Source organism: Dipteris shenzhenensis, chromosome 33 (assembly GCF_047967505.1).
Source record: "Dipteris shenzhenensis isolate YYH24624 ecotype China chromosome 33, Dip_SZ_1.0, whole genome shotgun sequence".
Lineage (NCBI taxonomy): Eukaryota > Viridiplantae > Streptophyta > Polypodiopsida > Gleicheniales > Dipteridaceae > Dipteris > Dipteris shenzhenensis.
The window spans coordinates 4,333,302-4,354,141 of NC_141628.1; the positions used below are offsets into that span (position 1 = coordinate 4,333,302).

The 20,840-nt window shown below is 41.2% G+C and overlaps 1 protein-coding gene and 1 long non-coding RNA gene across 2 annotated transcripts in view; one reads left to right on the forward strand and one right to left on the reverse strand.

Moving 5' to 3' along the window:
- The first annotated feature begins 5,616 nt into the window (after nt 1-5,616).
- Nucleotides 5,617-6,820, forward strand: LOC147879561 (uncharacterized). The gene is made up of 3 exons (XR_015540694.1): nt 5,617-5,892; nt 6,187-6,261; nt 6,344-6,820. It is a non-coding gene; the product is annotated as an uncharacterized LOC147879561 (long non-coding RNA).
- A 6,933-nt stretch (nt 6,821-13,753) lies between these two features.
- LOC147879562 (CDK5RAP3 protein homolog) overlaps nt 13,754-20,840 on the reverse strand; it is a 53,093-nt gene continuing 46,006 nt past the window's right edge. The window contains exon 10 of the mRNA XM_087371703.1: nt 13,754-14,201. Within this exon, the coding sequence (XP_087227829.1) occupies nt 14,085-14,201 (117 nt within the window). The 3' untranslated portion in view covers nt 13,754-14,084. The remainder of the gene's footprint in view (nt 14,202-20,840) is intronic.

Genomic DNA, 20,840 nt, shown 5'->3' on the forward strand with positions numbered 1-20,840 from the left:
CACGAAGACAGGATGCAAGTTTTGTACAATTTTTTTTCATAGAGTGGAATATTCACAAGCATAAACTACTTGGTGATGTAGTGAGGGGGTAGTGGCAGGCAATCCAAGTTTGGGGGGGAGAGGGCTGGTGTGGCATGCACAATGGGTTGTACATCATGACTACTATCGGAAGTGGAAGAGAAGGGTGGGAGAGTGTGGTAGAGGGGAGAGAGAAAGATGAGAAAAACACAATGCGTTGTACATCAAAAGCATTTGGGGGCTAGGTGGTCTGCGCGAAGGACATCAAGAAGCCAGAATTGTTGATGGTGAATTCTCCGATTGTCCTCTTCTCCAGAAGCATGCAATGTGTCGCGACAATGCTTCAGTTATGAAACTCAGAGAATGGGCATTGAAAGTCTAGCACCTCGTCCACATGTTGCCCGTGTACTTGCACGGCAACCTGGGTGGCGTCACCCATGACCACATGGCCCTTCAAGGAAGGAAACTGTGAAACAACCTGCACACCATCACAGCTGTAGCAGTAAGGACGCATGGGGTCTTGGCTCACGCGGCAGCCGCCACATGCCTCACAATTGTACTCAAACCAAAGGGTTTTTGAGCCCCACAAAATGAAGTGCGCCATGTACTTATAAGAAACGTAGACACTGAAGTTAGAGGATCAATGATTCCTATTGCATGGACATGCGAAGAAGCAGCTGAGATGTACCTTTTTCCCATAACCTAGTTGAGAGACCTGCCGAGGCATCATGCAAGGTGACTCGAGGATTCCCTTCAGGTACCGCCCCAAGATAGTGAAATCAAATACACCCAGCATGTGCCTCGTATGCATGAAGGAAATATTCTTTGCGATGTACATCACGATGCCTTCATCAATAAACTTGTCCACCAATCGTACCACGGTTTGTCTTCTCTCGGACACAAAGGACAACTTTTGCGCGCACAACCAATCAATAAATGATGAAGCATGTGGATATCAGATTGAACTAAATGCTCACTAAATGTTTAATTTTAGGGGGTTTTGTTTGTTACCGTAGCGTGGTCATCGGGGTTGGGGCCATTAGCGAGATAATGATATGGTCGGTGGGAGGGCTGTCGAGGTCGACTTTCGCAATCACAAAAGCAAGTGTGTCTATGACTGATGTGAAGGGTGCCCACAAATTCTCCATCTGGTTCGTGGCCCAAGGCATGTAGCGGCATATGACCGTATCAGGAACAAAGGATATCGCACTGTCAAATGGCTCGCCCTTCAAAACTATGGTGGTTGCATCAACACGCAAGGAGAACATGGAAGTTCCTCCCTCGCCGCCGACACTCTTGCCAATTGTAGGTCCCTCGATTCTATAGAAATCATCAACTTGGAACACATCCTTGAAATCCAAGACGAAGTGTGTGGCACATGTAGCATAATAGTCTCTTCGCATACGGAATCAGTGAGATCCATGCGCACGTAGATAGAGTATGGGACGTCTTTCGCTTTGAAAGTGTCATGCTTTGCCAGAACCTTCCCTTCGAAAGCGAAGCGATGCGACGCAAACTCAGATAGTGCACTTGTCGCACCATGGTTGGCGAGGCACTTGGATTAGGAGGGTCGGGGTGGTTAGGAACATTTGTCCTACTAGGCCTTCATCGTTTGAAAGAAGTAGGTTTTCCATTGGATTAGGTGCCGCCATATTTTTGTTGGAAAGGGTGATTCCATGGTGCGCCCCTATGAGCTTCCTAAAAATTTCTTCTACTATTTCAGTAACAATTAGATGCACATTACAAATTGGTAGCTACATAGTTTGCTCTTGGGAAATATATATATATATATATCACAAGCAGACCTTGTTTTGATTAAAGGTTCCCTCTACAATTGGAGTGCAATACATTAACAAGGAATGCAATTACTTGGAGACCGTTCCTTGTTACATTTCCAAGGAGATGTGCCTATGTTTCACAAGGAAGCGCAATCGTGGTGGAAGGCAAGGCAAGGTGTCTTTATTTTGCAAAAGAAATAAGAAAGCATTTATGTATGTGACTTCGTCAGGCGAAGTTTTAATGTAAATGCGGTATCTGCCCAACGAAATGGCGCTAGCTTCATAACAACGAAATGGCGCTAGCTTCATAACATTGCAATAAACAAAGCACCAAAGTTTTTTATAAGAGACTAATACTCGTTGCAACATTAAAGAAAAAGTGAGCAAGCAACAAAGTAAACATTTATGACATGGGAAATGTTGGGAAGGAAACATGAAGACCACAGAAAGACTATGTAAGGAGTTGAAGAAAGAGTGTGAGTAAAGTGTTGAAGTTGCTCGAGTCTCAAGATAATCTAGTTGCAAAATAACCGTAATCTCAAAGTTTTGCTTAATCATTTGTTCAGCACAATACGTTCATGATGTTGCAAAAAAAATCATGCTATAACGACAGGCACCAAAAAGATGCATGTATTTTGAAAAGCAAATCTATCAGTTACTTTGTCGGAAACTAATTGTGGGTGACATCGGAGTCGCCTTGGTCCTCCAAAAATGGAGATCTAACATAAATCTTAATTTCACAATTGAGCCTAAGCTCACAGCCTCTCTCACAGTATTTGCCCTTCCGTTGGATTGAATTTCTCAAGTACAACAGCGCTCCCAGCTCCTCTTTTTCGGATACCCGTGTCTGAGGATGTCTACAATAGAGGGGGGGCGTTTTTTATTGAAGCACTTGCAAAACACTGGAGCTTTACGAAACCAAGTACTTTATGAGAGAAACACAAAGAAACAATCAGACGTTAATCTACCGACGGCGGCGTGCAGAGATTATGACCGTTCCTGTGCTGCAGATGCACTCTTTGCTTGGAGTTGTTGGTCGACTACAGAAGTCTTGGGCGACCGACCTTGCTCATGGGGTAATTCAGATACACGACTTTGTACCTCGCACTGCTCCACAATTTCTGCAGTGGAGATAAAGAGAGAACTATGAGTCCTGGGCTTGCACTGCCGAATGCTAGTATAGCCGTCGCTGTTGTATGGCCCCTCATATTCATCTGATAATGCACCAAGCCCTGGGGGAAGACGAACACCTCGGTGACAATCAAGTTAGGAGAGGCGATGCGGACAGATCAGAGAGAGGGCGACAAAGATAGAGGAAAGATTGCAATGGTCGGCCTGGAAGACGGGTCTTTGTAGGTGTGGGCACACCTTGTGAAAATTGGGTGGCGATGAATTATTGGAACGGGCTTATTTGGAAGACAGCAAACAGGCTTAAACGTTTGACGACGGAGAGAATAAAGGTTATACCTGGATGATCCGACACTGGTTTCCCTTTGCCAACGTTCTCACATTCTGCCATGTTCATCATTCCTGCAAAGATCGACCATAAACGTAAGCTCTTGCAAAAGAAGTTTGAATTTGGAATGGAAAAAAACATCGCACCTCATTCGAATTCACCACTGCTGGTGTCCATGGAGTCTCCAGATCTTTCAAGATCTTCTTCGTAAACTTTGTTCTCTGCTTGCGACATAATTAACAAACACGAAGAAAGAGAGGTAACGAGAACGCACGAGAAAATGGAGGCAACAACAGCTATCGGATGACACTTATATACAGGAAAGAAGTGCTTCTCGTTTGGGGTGTGATCGTCCGTTACCAAACTGGTCGATACCTTTCTTTTCTCGATGTTCTCTGGAAGCAGCGCACGTGAAGCAATGTATAGCGTACGCGTGAAGCAATGTATAGGTACGCTAACTTTTCGTGAATTACCAAGGTACGTGGTCACCTTCTGGTACTTACATATGATTTGCAGCGAAATGCCTTAAAAACCACGAGTCAATACATGACGAGAAAAACTTGCTTTGAAGGCTTGTAGCAAGTTGCGCTGGTACAGTCAATGTATCCACTCTCTTGAGCTTTTAAGGGCTCAATGGCATCAATGTCCTTGGCCTAAAAACGCTAAAAGAAATGCCTCAATCTCGTAGCATAATAAAAACTGCATTGGAGACTTGTTCCATAAACCGAGAAAAATTAACTTCTTACGATTGCCCAACTTACTATTGACTTCAACTCCAGGTCTAGTTCTCCAAGGTGTACTAATCCTCATGGAAATGGAGCAAGGCATATCAGCCCCCGAACGACACTGATGATTCCTAACATCATCCCTAACAAGTACGGGTACAAAGAAGAGTCGCAAGAATTGCCAAATGTCCTTTAGGTTTGTTTGTCATTGAACAGCTTGAACATCCTATTCAGGACTGCTTCGGATGCAGTAGTCAAATTGGAGATCCAGGTGATCGTTTATGCATGCAGGGTCGGGCTGCTTTGCAAGAACACTTTTGGAAGTCGAGGTTTGCTTGTGATACGGACGAGTATTTGCCACTGGTGTTTGTGCCTCGTCGTAACAGTATACAATGCCCAACACCCAGAGTCGCTAATGATTTGAATGCCAGAATACCAGGTGGGAGAGTAGAATCTTGCAGATCACCAGCAACTGATGGTTATCTGCATGACCAGCACGAAAGAGGCTCAGCTTTCCGCTCGTTCAGCGTCATCGAACATCTACTCTCCAGCGAAAAGGAAAGTTGCATAAGAGTGAAAGTGCCGAGCATTAGTGCTTCTAGTGAGCTAATAACCAAAAAGAGGAATTGCAATGCATGCATGCAAGATATTGAACAGCAATGATGCAAGCAAAGATCATCAATCTCGTTCTATGGTGTGTGTGTGTGTGTCTGCTGTTGATTGACGGTAAACTGATCATGGAAGAAGCTCAGCTTACCGCTTTCGACCAATTCGTCCCTTACTCATCCTTCATAAGGCATGCACCATAATTTTGAGGTACGGCAGGAATTAGTCAACATACAAACACAAACGCAAATTGCTTTTCCTGCTCCTAGCTATGACGCTGATACCTGTTTCCCGCCATCTCACGCAAAAACTTACAAAGCTTGCCACAATCGGGATGCGAGGAGGGCTAACTTCGAATGCGAGCTGACCCGTTCGATTTGCATCGAAGAGGTGGACAGCACACGAGCTTCCGGCGTTTCATTTGCTCAATACTCCAACTGGAGGGGTAGGGTAGTGTAGATCAAGTGGAGCGGATAAACAACAGGGACTAGTGGTCACAAAGTAGAACTGCTACGCAAAGGAGGCAAAGGATCAGTGAACGGATGAGCAGGGACGAAAGGTTGGACGATCTACAAAGGCAACAGCTTAGCAGAAGGATCGACGGAATGCTGGGCGAGAGGTCTTGACCCCTGAGTGCATGCAATGCATGTTGGAACTCGACGTCTGAATCCACATGGCACGTCCTACGAACACACCAACAACGATCACGAACAAGCCAAATAGAATACGACACGTGGCGAAAATGGAGGGGCATGTGTTGCAGATCTGGACCATCGAACCCATTCCACGCGGCGTCAATCTCACACGAAACTGAGCTTTCACCAGCTGCATCGGGTTTACTTAGGCCTCCACGTGTGGCAGGCCAAAAACTGCAACTAGATGTTTTGCCCTTGACACCGATTTGAAAGACGAAGTGAAACGGGGAAACACGAAGTGTTGGAGGGATCCACTAACGATATGGGCGAGCGAGATGTTTCTTAAGGTGGAATTGGGTAATAGAACATTCTCGCACGTGAAGTGTTCTGATCTACTCATCGTCTTCATCTTCATCTCCATCTCCATCTCCATCTCCATCTCCATCACCCACGTGAATTGCTCTCCACTCGTCGTCTTCATCCTTACCACCTCCTTCGTCTTCTCTCCATCCCCATCTCCTCCTCTACCTCCACTTTCTGTAACCTCCATGGCTCTCCGTCGGCTGCTCGGCACCATGCCACCCTGCCTCCACCGTTGTAGCCGAGCCTTCGGCCTTGAACTCCCCGAAGAATTGCGCAACCCCATCAAACTCTTCGAGAATGCTTACTTCTGGGTGCGTTTGGTCCATCCACGCTCCTTGGACCCATAGATTCGAGGGCGTACTCCCTTGCTGAGATTTTTTCCGATAATGATGCATCTTGTTTCTTTCTTCGCTTGCTGGACATGCCAGTATCGATGATCCATTCTGACGCACTCAGCGTTTTAAACTCGTAGGGCGTTACCTGTTCTCTTCCGCTGAAGTAAAGCATAATAGTTTTTCACACTCTAGGGATTACTGATTATGTTTTAGAGCGTCTCACGAGAAAGCCTCATCTTGAGCCGTATCCGGTGTGTGGTTGCCACGCAGAGGTTGAACAGGGAGCTCGAGGAAAGATTGAAAATCGAGAGGGAAAGGATCGAACAACTCAGGTTACTGGTTGCGGTACGACTGAAAAGATTCAGGTGCTTCAGTGCAGCGCTATCGAAATCCACCGATTGAATTTGGCTATGTGGTGCTTTTGCAGCAATTGAAGATGGAGGAAGCGAAATTATTGGCCTCAACTTCAAACAAAAACTCTTCATTAGGGAATTTTGCTACTGCAGCCGGAGCAGCTACTTAAGTTTCATGGACAAAACGACCCAGATAACCGTGGAGGAGTGACCTTAAGGCGGAGCCGTCAAGTTATATATATGGACTTCTGGTGCGGATATGGTGGTTGCTGTTCTGTTGCAAGTTAGCTTTGGCTACGATATTGTGACGAGGCAACGTCACTGTCGACTTTTGCAACGATGACGACGTTGCACTATTGCCTGTGTTCTTACCGTTAGCGTGTTTACGTCCTTGATTTTGGTGCGGGTGAGTTTTGTTCGAGAGGTTTTTCTTCGTAAAACGTGTACATTTTCAATGGAATGCGCTGCAGACTGTATTTTGTTGAATCATAAAGCTATATAGTTCGAAGTTTGCTTACATGGCATCTAAGGTGCTCCGAATTAAAAGAAAGAGAGAGAGAGAGAGACTAACACACTAGTTTTTTAAAGTCTCGCCACAAGATAGGGCCCTGAGTGGGTTCATCAAGAATGGAAGAGAGAGAGAGCGCGCTACATGTTTCAAAGGTGTGCTTGCAAATGTGGAACAAAGTTCCTCTTTTAAGTTTGAATTAGGTACACAAAATCAATTGCATGAGAGTTACATGTTTCAAAGGTGAGCTTTGCAAATGTGGAACAAGCTTCTTAAATTAAGTTTGGATTACTACAAAAATATATTGCATGATTCAAAAATGTGCTTGTTCGCTTTCTAGCTTAAAGTTTGATTTCTTCAACCTCAAATAGTTGCACCACACTTTCTCTTGTTAAAGAAAATTGGAGTATTCATTTATGTTTGAAAACGTATCTACTAGACTCGTGTAATTGTCGAGAATTTGGTAAATTAGCCATTAAGATGCAACCATGTGGCTTCACAAGCTTAATTTTATCTAGGCAATCGTTTCCTTGTTGCTCCCTCTTGCCATGAAGCAAAGTGTGTTAATTACAAGCCTTAAATGCACAAACAATGCAACAATTCATCGGGTTGTCGCCCCTTCTCTTGATGAAGCCGTGTGCATAAATTTTATAATGATCCCTCTTTCTTTTTTGGGGCATGCGGGTTTTTCACTTTTATGATGTTTGCCTACGGTGCTCGCTATGTGAAACCCCCTTACATCACAAGCGTTTTAATAAACCCCTATGTATGTATATTTTTGTCATTCCACAAGAAAATAGGACCCCGTATGTGATGTCTTACATATTGCCTTGTTGATGCGCTTTTATTGCTTGGTCTTGGAGAAGTGGCTAATCCTTTCCTTGTTTTGAGCATCTCTAGCTTGTATGAATTATTTGTGTATTTAGTTATAGCTCCTCTTGTTGGTAGCTTGAAAGAGGTTTCACCCATAGTGCATGTGGTTAAAACTTTTCCATTTAGTGCATGTAGTCAAACTTTGTGTGCATGGTGGGAAACTTTGTTGCACAAGAACCATCTTAGAATGCACCAAGAACCTCCAAGAGCCTTCAAAGACAAATTGCTTCACATGCACATTATGTAAGAGAAATATACTCAGCATCTACTACAGATAAGGCCACGGTTGCTTGCTTCTTACTAGATCAAGACACATAACACATAATGAAAATTTAGCATCAATGTGTGATAAAAAAATAGACTTATATTATCTCAATCTACATCAAAAAACCCCTCAAGGTGTGGTTTTGTACATGGGCTCTCTTTTAGATATAGCTACCCTATGGTTTCCCAACTAAGGTATCTAAAAATCTACTTCACTCCATTCCAATGTTAGACAGATGGATTTGCCATGAATTGCCTAATAAGCCCTACTATATTAAAAATATTAAGCCATGTCGATGTCATCAAGTAGAGGATCTTACCAACAACTTGTCAATAAAATTTAGGACCTAAAAATGGTGCATTTTTCAACTTGTATGTGTGCCCAATCTTAATTTAGGTGTACTCAAATGTATGGCATCCCTCTGTACATATTTCTCCAACGTAGAGTTAATGTATCTTGTTTGGCTCCAAAGTATGCCTTCTCTAATTTTTCTATCTCAACACCCAAATTGTGCATTTCAAATTGCTTGTTAAGATTGATCTTAACCTCCATGATCAGCTTGTTATTGCTACTCACTATGATGATGTCATCCACATAGAGTGCAATGATTTAAGAAGCTTATGCATTTCTCTTTACATGCATTCCTTGATTAATTTCACTTCTTATGAGCCCTTGCTACTTGAAAGACATGCCAATATTGTTGCATCAAGACCGTGTGGCTTGCTTTATATCATAAGGTGCCTCCTTCAATTTGCACAATAAATGGTTAGATCCTTTTTCCATAATTCCTTCTAGCTATTTCATATACACATTTTCTTATAACTCTCCACTAAGGAATGAAGACTTATCCATTTGATGAAAATGTAGCCCCATATTGCATCCAAGAGAAAGAATAAGACAAATTGCCTTCAATCTTGTGATTGGTGTAGAAGTCTCCTCATAGTCAATGCCCTCTTTTTGAGCATACCTTTTACCACCAATCTTGCCTTATGCTTGTCTACACTCCCATCACCTTTGTGCTTGACCTTGTAGACCCATTTGCTACCATTGATATTCTCTCTCTTGGGTGGTTTTGCAAACTCGTAAGCTTCATCTTTCAAAATGCCATTATATTCTTCTTGCATGGCATGAACTCATTCCTTAGAATTTATTGCCTTTTGAAACTTGATAGGCTCTTTGGCTTATGCCACATAGCTCCCAAAAGTTGTTTATATTCTTGTAGGCTTCATGTCATTGACAATACTCTCTACTATCATGATTGATCCACTTCCATGACCAGGTCTACATTGGGCTCTATCTACTTGAGATGCGCTGATGCAGGGAGACCCTGTTGCGAGAGATCAGAGAGTAGTAGGAGGCGACTAAGCCATAAGATACAGAGGTTGACCAGACACAACGTTGTGTCACAAATTTTTATATATTTGAGTCAGCTCCAAGACACAATGGGGTGGAGGAGGAGGAGCTAGCTAATATGCGAACAGTCTAGATTACTAAGAGAGGCTTTTAGAGGCCACCCATGACACAGATAGAGAGCAGAGAACACTCCATTGAGGTTCGACCTATCATAGATTTCCTCAGAGGAGACCGCCCAAGACAAGGGGTCACTTTGAACATAGCTCAGTGGGCTCACAGATCAAGGAGCCCTCCACCACCACAGCATGAAAGAGCAGCAAAAGGTACAAGTCATTTACAGAGATTCACCCCTTCACGCAAATAGAATTTTCCATTCTTCTGTAAGAATATAAGTATTTGGGAATCAATTTTGCTAGTCTTAATTAACATTTGACGAGATTCGTACCTTGATACTGGAAGGGGTTTTCCATTATTTTGTAAGAATCTCTTTAACAATAGAGTTTAAAATATTATTGCAAAAATATGCTTGTGGAACCCAATAATTGGCAATGGTGCTTGTTAAGACAATGGTCTCCACTAGAGGAGAACAGACTAGATTAGATAATGGGTGGCACCACAACATTATGAACTTTATACAACATATTTTCATGAGAAACTAAAGTGCTAGACCAACCCCTTTACTACCAAGGAGCTAGAAAATCCCTTGTTCCCATGGTTATATCATGGATGATGCTTAGGAAATTTTATAGGGTTGGTCCTCCTTCTTTAATCATCCCTAGATTGCTAGCACCATATTTCACTAAGGCATAATGCATGCTCCTCCACCTCTACTACAAGTAGCTATTTGGAAAATTTAGAATCTTTTAGCCCATGAGCTGGCCACTCCTTCCTACCCATCACTTTAAATCCCTATTCCTCTACAATTAGACGGGAAAATGTGTGGTGTCACTCATCTTTTTGGTGCTTCCATCCCCTTATGTAATTCCCTTATGACTCATGGACGATTGTTGTTGTTGATATATGGATGAATTCAATTACACAAGAAACTTTGTGGTATCAAATTTTGACCCTTGTGCTAACCAAACTTCTTCTAGGCTACCCTTATGTTATACTCTCTATCTTTGGACAACACCTTCATGAAATGTTCCAAAGAACATCCTTTGACTATGCATATTTTTTGCCTGTGCCATGGGTCCACCAAGTGGAAAATAAGATGCAATTGGATATCTAAAATACATGCTAGAGAAGCCTTTTCAATTAAGCATACTACTTTAGTGGCTAGAACTTTCATTGTTTTGACAATGTCATTTTAATGATATCCACCTAGCCCAAAAAAAGGTTCATATATATCTTTTTAAAAGGCCAACTTGTGACATGGATGAAGAGAGTCAAATAAAGTTAAAGATACATAGATGCATACCTCACAAAAGAGCATATTTTGTTAATAGTATTTCTTACCTTCTTAATATCTCATCCATGAATGCAATCAGGAGTACATACTCTAGTATCAAGATAGGCACAATGAACTCCAGTGAGATTTTTCACATCATGTATATGATATGAGTGAAAAATTGCAACATTTTGTGCCAATTATGTGACTTTAGAAAACTTTGTTTTCTAGTTACTGTAAAAGCATGCTTCAAGGAATGCATGTCCCTTGGGTATTCCTTCCCATTTTAGCATACATATCCTGTATCTTAGTAAAACACGAGCATCTTAATTTTAGTTATTAATGATGCTTATAAGTCTACTCACAAATCATTGGAGTGCTTTGAGCAAGCGTAACTCACCCAATTGTAGGAAGCACTCACTAGGTCCAATCTACCAAATCTCACAAACTGTGCCAAAATCACTCCTTCATATATGCTAGTAGGTAGAAATTGGCAAAGTCAAGTGGGGTTAAGCTACAAGACTCCACAAAGGGCATGGAGTTTGACATTGTGCAAATGTGTAGGAGTAAATCATAATCAACTCTTGGTGTAAGGAAAAGGCGCTTGGAGATGTTGTATGCTCTTGCAAATGTCATTTTGAGTTAAATTAGTAGGTGATTTCATATTGGCGAGCTATGTGCCAATCAAGTTTTTCAACATGTACATTGGATCCAAAAGCTAAATGACTTTCATATATTTGCAATAAGGAAGACAAAGTATATAGAAGGCATGCTCATGCCCTTTAGTCTTAGGGGTGTGTTAGGATGAAGCCAGTTTTGCAACCAATCCTATTATCACGAGTATGGAGGCATTTCCAATGTTTTAAGCCTACCAAACTATGCATGCACTCCATGTGACTAATCCATAGGAAAAATTACTCTTCTAGCATTACAATCAAACCCTGTCTTCTAGCATTAATCCTATGGGCATTCTAGACAATATCAATTGCGGAGACCATGGCCTTTTTTGAAGGTCTGGATGGAACCAAAGTTTGTAGGATGCAAGTCATGCCCCATGAACCCACTAAGTTTGATCCCATCTAGTCCCTCTTTGTGCAAACCCTATGTGTAAACTGTCCAAAGACTATGATTTTAAATGGCTAGAAAGATGTATCGAGATGTTGGGTTTCAGATTCAACCAAACTTTTAGGATGCAAGCTCCCAACATTCCCTATGGATTCACAAAGTTTGATCCCATCTCCCCCATTTCAACAAAGCCTAAGGATAACTTGCCTAAAGAGCATGCAATTTTTGCATGGCCTAGATGACATCGTATGTTATGGTCTTTTGGGTTTCAAAGGGAACCAAAAGTTGTAAGATTCAAGGTCCCATTATTAACTCACCAAGTTTGATCCCATCAATTGCCCTTTAGGCAAACTCTATTCAAAATTTGTCTAGCTCGCATACAACTTCATAGGCGTTAGGAAGGGGGGAAACTATGGTCCAAACACTACAACAATATGTGTAGTGCACATCCTTCATAAATCTTTAAATTTTTGGCCCACCTAGGTGAGATTCGCCTCATGTTTCTATAGGAATGCCTCAAATTTAAGGTTAGGTAGGACATTGCTCCATGACCTATGGGGCTCCAAATGGGACCAAATCTTGTAGCATGCAAGGTTCCATCATGATCCATGGAACCACCAACCATGAATCATTAACTAACTATTTTTTCATTGCTAACTTGGAAGTTAGCAGCTTGATTAGGTTGTTGTAGAGCTCTCTCATAAGTGATCAAATCCACCTTTGTGCTTCTCTTACATAACAACTTCCTTTTTAGAAAATAAGTAGAGCAAACTTTCTTCGTATTTTCACATCAATGGTACCTTCAAATTCACTCTCCACATGACAAGTAGTATCTTTAATTCCCAAAACTAGAGTCCTAGATGGAGGAGCTAGAAGTGTGGATGGTACACCATGGATTGACTTCATAAATAGATCAAATTGTACATTTCTTTTATCATAACTTTGTTATTTTTTGATATTCTTGCTAAGATAGTCATAGTTTAGAGACGACCCTCTATACACATCCTTAAAGAAGATACCTCTGTGCTAGGTTAGGAGATCAAGATACTTATTATCAAGTTGAATTCCTCCATAAGTAGGTGTTGTATAGAAGTGTCCTTAATATTGCATGTTTGGTCCAATGACGTTACCAAATGAGTTGCAAAGTTCTATTTTTAGCGTTGAATTAAAGATTATTTTTTCCACATACAGCCTTATTCTCTTCATCACTTGACTATTGTGCCCTATAGATGGTAGATGATCTTACTTCGTGGAACATGCCACCATAACAAAGAGAACTTTTTTACCAACCACTACTCAAACCTATTCAAGACACTAGCAATATGTTACGAAGGAGATATTGGAAATGCTAAACATTGCAACAAAGGCATGCATCAATAAATTTGATCATTTTCCAAGATGCAGCACTTCAAAGACACCCTATACAATGAGCTACTATAGTGTATCCCCATTACATATCAAGTTCAAGATATCTTTCAGCACCTATGGTTCTGTTATTAAAAACCCAACACCTTTGTCATGCTCTATTTATGGTATCTCAAAGCCGAACAACAAAGAGAAAAGTGTCAAAGACATTAAATAGTCTTCTCACCAACAAATAAAAGATGATCTTACATCACATTAGAGCTCTACTGCTTAACAACTCAACAACCCATGTTTTAAGAAGGATGATCGCACTGATTTTCTCTACACATCAAATGAATCCAAATATATGATTGGATCTTTTGAATTGCTTATCATGAAAAAATTGTAAGCTGTACACCATGAAACAAAAGAGCTATAGATCTTTACTTTTTTTTTAAAGATCATTCATCGTATAGACCATGATTGTGATCCTCGATACAATCGTATGTTCTGACACATCTCAAACCTCATATAAATATCTTACAAATTTTTAAAAAAATCCCTTCATTGAAGTTGTGCATAAACTGAACATAAGATCAAGAGATCAACAGCTCCTCTAAATATCTCATTTCCCCTACCAGACTACCAACATTGAGACATGTTTCTTTAGACAATAAGGCACCACAACTTAAAATGGATATTGTCAAATAATTCATTGTCAAATTCTGGTTTTAGAAAAAATCAGGGTCTTAAACATTCAAACTACACAACGTAAATGGGGATACTCTCAGTATTTTGTACACTCCTGCACTCTATAAGCAATTTCTTTCAAAATCATCAAAGCATGGCATCCAACTCTAGGGGTCGAAACACGTGATAGAGCTGGTAACCCAAAAAAAAACTTCCATCATGACAGGCATGCAGCCTTATTAAAGTTGATATTATTCTTAACCTAAAATACTATTAATTTCCCCAATGATGTTTGCACGCCTGCACTAATACAAAGTTGATATTATTCTAGCCTAAAATACTATTAATTTCACCAATGATGTTCACACGCCTGCACTCGTACAAAGTTGAGATTGTCTTTTCGCAAAGTTCTTTTACCTCTCTTGTTCTAAGCAATGCAGCCTCCTACAGAAAAACCAATGTTCGAGAAAAGAATTGTTAGTGGCTATCTTCCCTGATCTTCCAAAAGGATTAACAGATATTGTGATGAAGAAATTGTAACAACAGATGTAAGCAAAACAAAGAGCAAACAAGATTTGAATGGAAGCCAGTAAACAAATTCCAGTTAAGAGTGTAATCCATGTCCCTAGGATTAATCATGTCTATATGTGGATCATGCAATTGTGTTGGAGCCAGGATCTAAGCCAATCAATAAAGCTCCATATAGACTTTCTAGAGCTGAAAGGGAAGAGGTGGCAAGGCAAATAAAGGAACTCCTTGACAAGTAATTTATTACACACAGTCAGTCACGCTTTGCCTCTCCTGTGTTATTAGTCAAGAAGAAGGATGGCTCATTTAGAATGTGTATTGATTACAGGGATTTGAACAAAATGACAGTTAAGAATAGGTTTCCTATCCCTAGAATTGATGATCTACTGGATGAGCTTAGAGGGGCAAAGTACTTCACAAAGATTGACTTAAGGTCAGGCTATCATCAAATAAGGATGAAGGAGGGAGATGAACATAAAATTGCCTTCAAGACAGAACGTGGGCTTTATCAATTCAAAGTGATGGCATTTGGTCTAACCAATGCACCTGCAACTTTCCAGGCCCTAATGAACAAGGTGTTGCAGCCTTTCCTCTATAAATTTGTGTTGGTATTCTTTGATGATATATTGATCTATAGCAAAACGAAAGAAGAGCATTTATTGCATGTCCAGCAAGTATTGGAAGTATTAAGGACACACCACTTGTATGCCAAATCAAGTAAATGCACTTTCATGGCTGAAGTAGTGGAATATTTGGGCCATATTGTCAACAGTACTGGCATTAAGGTGGATCCCAGCAAGGTCAACCTTTTATAATTGAGGCTGATGCTAGTGGAAGGGGCATTAGAGCTGTCCTAAAGCAGAGTCATGGAGTTCTTGCCTTTGAAAGTCGGAAATTGGATGACAACGAGTCAAGTTTCCACATTTATGACCAAGAGATGTTGGCAATACTTCATGCAATCAAAAAGTGGCACCACTACATTTATGGCAGCCATTTCAAGGTCAAGACTGATCATAAGACTCTCTGATATTTTCTATCTCAGTCTTCTCTATCACCCAAGCAAAGGAGATGGCTATCCATTGTGCAAAACTATGACTTTGACATAGCTTACAAGATGTCCGAAGAAAATATTGTGGCAGATTCTCTTTCCAGGATATGGGCTTGTACTTTATCATCTATTACTGAGGTTTATAAAGATTGGATCCATGGCATTCAAGAAGAGTATCTCAATGATCCTCAAGCAACTGCTATGCAATATCCCGATTTCAAGTTGCACGATGGGCTCTTGTGGTATAATGATAGAATATTTCTTACTGAAAATTCCTCCTATAAGCTGCTAATCTTACAGGAATTTCACTCATCTCCTATGGCTGGGCATATAGGCCTCAACAAGACGTATGATAAGGTAAAATAGAGTTTTTACTGGAAGGGACTTTGGAAGGATGTTCTTGCTTATGTTCAAAGCTGTAAGCCCTGTCAACAAAACAGGGAGTTGAATTTGAGGCCAGCTGGTCTACTACAACCTCTACCTATACCTCAAGGTAAATGGACACATATCAGCATGGACTTTATTACAGGTCTACCAGTGACCTCTAAGGGTTGGAACAGTATCTTTGTGGTTGTTGATAGACTTACCAAAGCTGCCCACTTCATTCCTAATTTACAGCTTCCAAGGTGGCTAAGCAATTCATGGAGAATGTGTTTAAATTACATGGACTCCCTCAGGAAATTGTGAGTGATCGTGATGCTAAGTTCATGGGGCATTTTTGGCAAGAGCTTTTCAGTTCTATGGGAACACTTCTTACCCCAAGTACAGCAGATCACCCTCAAACTGATGGGCAAACAGAGAGGGTTAACCGCTGGTTGGAAGAGTATCTAAGGCGTTTTTGCTTTGATACCCAAGCATCGTGGGATCAATGGTTGCATCTAGCTGAATTTTGTTATAATACCACCAAGCATACTTCAATTGGTATGAGCCCTTTTGAAGCCATGTTTGGCTATAAAGCTCATGTCCCATCAACCATTATTGATCAAGTATTGACAAGCCAGCAAGCCAAGGATGATTTGGCTCACATGACTGCTCTATTACAGCAATGTAAAGATAATATGGTAAGGGCCCAAGCAAGGATGAAGGATTATGCTGATGAGCATAGGAGAGAGCTTCATTTTGAAGAAGGGGATTATGTATTTCTCAGATTACATAAGTCTAGGCATGCTTCCTTGAAAGGTAATACCAATGTTAAACTTGCTCATAGGTATTATGGACCTTACAAGATTTTGAGGAAAGTTGGGGAAGTGGCTTATGAGTTGGAGCTTCCACCATCCTCTAGAATACACAAAGTATTCGATGTATCACTGCTCAAGAAGTATTTGGGACCCAAGGAGCAAGTTATGGAAGAGCCACCTCCTCTGGATGAAGAGGACCAAATTGAGTATATTCCTGAAAAGATCCTTGGATTTAGAGATCATGTGCTCAGGAACAAGTCCTACATGGAATATCTTATCAAATGGAGAGGTCTACCTGACGAGGAGTCTCCTTGGCAGCCATCTACAATTGTGGAGCAGTACCCTCAATTGCTTAGCTGAATTCTATGGCCAAAATTGAGTCTTTATGAGCAGATTTGATTTTCTCTTGCTATATGGCGTATATGGACATGCTGCAGCCAGCATTCACTATCCTTTCTCAGATCAGCATGTCTCTCACTAGATCATATGATCAGATCTGTTATGTTGAACAGCATAACTCTTCCGCCCGATTGCTTGATTTCTTGGGAATATTATATGATCCATTTACAGATCAGCATGCCTATAGGGAGGTATTTGACTAAGAAACTTCATTGTTCAGCTGATATGACCAAAATTGAGCTGTTCAGGTTTACAAGGAGCATTGTATGTCCAAGTTACATCCTTTTCAAATTTGAGGACAAATTTCTATTTGAGGAGGGAGGATTGTAACAGATGGTTACTTTTTACTTAGGCTAAACTTAGGCTAAAAGTTAGTAGAAAGGCCTTTATTGGCTTGTAAGTGTTCTTTTCTTTTTTAGGGGATACCATAAGTTGCCACGTGGCATCCTAGGAGGTAATCCCATAAGCAATACTGCTTTGTGCTGCCCTGGGCCATACCTATATAAAGGCTCTAGTTGTACTTGGCAAGGCAATTCATGACTTGTACTTCATTACTACACAGCAAGAGTTCCAACACTCAGCTGAATTCTAAAAAGGATTGACTTCCTCCTGTCCTTGTGCAGACCCTCACAAGTCTCTGTTGCAGGTCCAGCCCATGACCTTCTACCCCTACCTTTTTCCTAAAACATAAGGTACTACTCTATTCTAACCTTCCTGCATATTCTACCAAATTTGGGTGTGTTTACTATCAGTTAGGAGCAGTCCTGTTGCAAGATGCATGATGATGATCAAGCCTTGTTAGCTAAAGGCAAAATAAGCCTCACTTTGGTGGTTCAGCCTAGGACTGATTCAGTTAAGCCATCAACGAAAAATTCAGAAAATGCAGGTCAGCCCAAAAAACGGGTAAATGCCATTATTGCAAGAAGTCTGGATACCACATAAATGAATGCAGGAAAAGGTTGGAAAAAGAAAGGAGCCCTTATTGGGTTCATGGTGATTCCACAATGAAGTCCATGGAAATACTTTCCCATTTACCTCCAGGGATGTCTAAAGGATGCAACAACCCTCCAGCCTTGAGGCACTCAACCGACGCTGCTGGCGCTTTACCACAAAGTCAGCGACCTCTATCTTCATCTTAGGTTAGTAAAACGTCCACGTTACTAAATCATAGGGTCACTAAATTCCTCAGAACAGCAAACCATTCAGTATGTAGATATGACCACCCGTCACCTGTACAGATGGTATGGCCCCTGAATCTTGGCCTCTTTGTCTAGAGCTACTTGTCTAGACTTGCTGCCGATGCCGAACAAAATGATTGCCGGTCCTACACAACCCTCTCAGGGAATCAAAAGGTCAATTCCTATCTCGATAAAACTCAAAGAGTTCACCTCACTGATGCAACTCATATCATTGGCAATCTTATTCAAACTTATTTCCATATCAAAGTCTTACATAAGTTCAGCCCAACATGTCTTCCTTCCCCTCAACTCAGGCCTATCACATATGTATTTGACAAACTCGTGGTCCGTTAATTACAACATGCTTGGCTTCATATGGATAATGTCTCCAAGTTTTCAATGTGTAAATAACCACATATAACTCCTCCTAAGTTGGGCACCGAACTTGCATATCATCTAGCTTTTTACTCTCAAAAGCTACGAGTCGGTCCTCCTAGGACTGGGGCTGCACCTACGAACAGTCTAGATCCCACTTTTCAGATATTCATGAAATATATCATTCATTGTTTGTTGGAAGGTAGTCCAAAAGAAAGTACCAAAAACTCATAATGGCCATACCTAGTTCGGAATCCCGCCTAATGGACGCCATCCTCAGCTACATGTATCTGGTGGTAGCTTGTATGAAGGTCAATCTTTGTAAAATAGGCAACTCCGTAGTCCATACAGCCTATCAATCAAGTAGATATCGGGTCTTGATTGTAATTTTGATCAACCTTTTGTAGTTTACACACATTCTCCAACTTCCGTCCTTGTGCTTCAAAAGCCCCGGAGGTGCCCCAGGGAGATTTTTTTCTAATCTTTCCCAATCCTAGAATTGTTGGGATATCTTATCTTCTTCCAATTCACTTTATCCTATAAGACGCAATGCTTATAGACTGAGCTCCTAGAACTAACTCTACCTGATGATCTACCATCCTAACGGGTGGTAAACCAAGCAGTAACCGGGATGCAAATACATTAGTAGATTTTGTTTTAAAGTTAGAAAGTGCACGTGCTTCCTATGCATCTAACTTCGAAAATTCATTCACATTATTAACCTCATATGCAAAAGTATATTAAAAACATTGGTACACTTCATAATCAAAACTTGTCATCATATTTATTACTTCCAAAGACTTTACAAGAGGGAAAAATGTGACATCAAATTCACCCTGCAATACATAGGTTATTTCCCCTTTGGCAAAAGCTAACTTGTGACTCTACCCGTCAGTATGGGCATTTAGCTTGTGCAACCACTCTTTCTCTAGAATTACATCCACTCTATCTAAAACCACAAGCATGAAATCTAGACCTTCGGAGTAATTATGGATAGAGAGGAGAATATATGCCGTACATCGATTCCATATTTGCTTTCCCATTGTCACGTCTACAACGTAGACGTGGTCACTCGGTCGTGTTGGAACCTCCAACTTATGCACAACTTTAGCATTCAAGAAATTATGAGAACTTCTAGAGTCAAATAAAATGTGCATTGTCCTACCCATGATCATCCAATATATATGTATGAGATCAATTTAATTCATGTTAAAGTTACAACCATGCTTCCAAGGCCATTGACCTAAGAGCATGGTATGAACGGAAGAGAAAGTGTTACCTTAACCTTCCCTCAACGTAGCCGACTTCGCCTTACCTTTCAACTTCGAACAATGCCTTTGTTCGCAAAGGAAGCAACACCCTTGCTTTATGTACTGAAGGGTTTATTCGGTCTTCTTTACGTGCTTTGCAACCGCCTCAGTCGATTCTATTGAGGACCCATGGCTTGAGTCTGCTTTGCCCTAGGGGGCCGAAAGTGTCTCTTCCTCCTACCTTTGGCTCGGAATTCGTGGTAGCCTATGGTTTCAAAGAAATCCCCTTCACCATCGTATTGTCATAGATCTTGGTGTATCTAATTGCATTCTAGAGGTTCTTAGTGGGGTTATTCTTCACTTGGAGTTTATGTTCTTTCGCCGACCCATTGATGAAAAGCCCACACAAGGTGGTGGGATCCATGTACGAGGCTGTGGACTATATGTCCCAAAGTTTCTGTAGTAGATATTGAAAGGTATCTTTTCCATGTCCATATTCAATTGTGTGACTTTGTGATGAGATTAAACTCATCCTTAGGTTGGAGGAACTCCTCTCTAACAAGCCAATGCCTTTTCTTTGAACATCCCTTGCACGATTTGGATTTTCAAAGCATTGGAAAGAAAAGTGTATCTGCCACTGGTTCAACCATGTGTCTATCCAATCGGAAAAAATGCTTCTTCTTCTCACATGTGAATGTTTTGCAGTGAAAAAGCACCACAGGAATAGTCCCACCGGTTCCCACTACTAAGCCCGCAATTGTGACCTGTAGCAATGCAACTACCTGCATTTGGTCCGTCATCATGTCCTTCAAGTCCATCAATTGCTTGTTGAAATGCTCCTTCAATTTAGCCTTTAGTTCCGCTTGTTGCTCCTTTGTCACAAGGTTCTCTGCCTTGAAATCCAGCTCACTACCTTCCTCTCCTTTGAGGCTCTTCAAGGGGCAGTAGACGGCTTGTAGCCTCCTCACCGGCACCAGTTTCTTCAGACATTGTCAGGGAGAGACGAGGGGCATTGAGAGTGAATTCAGTAAAGTAGACAAGGGCAGAGAGAGGGAGAGAGAGAGAGAGAGAGAGAGAGAGAGAGAGAGAGAGAGATGTATAAACATCTATGGAAGGCCTCGTGGGCC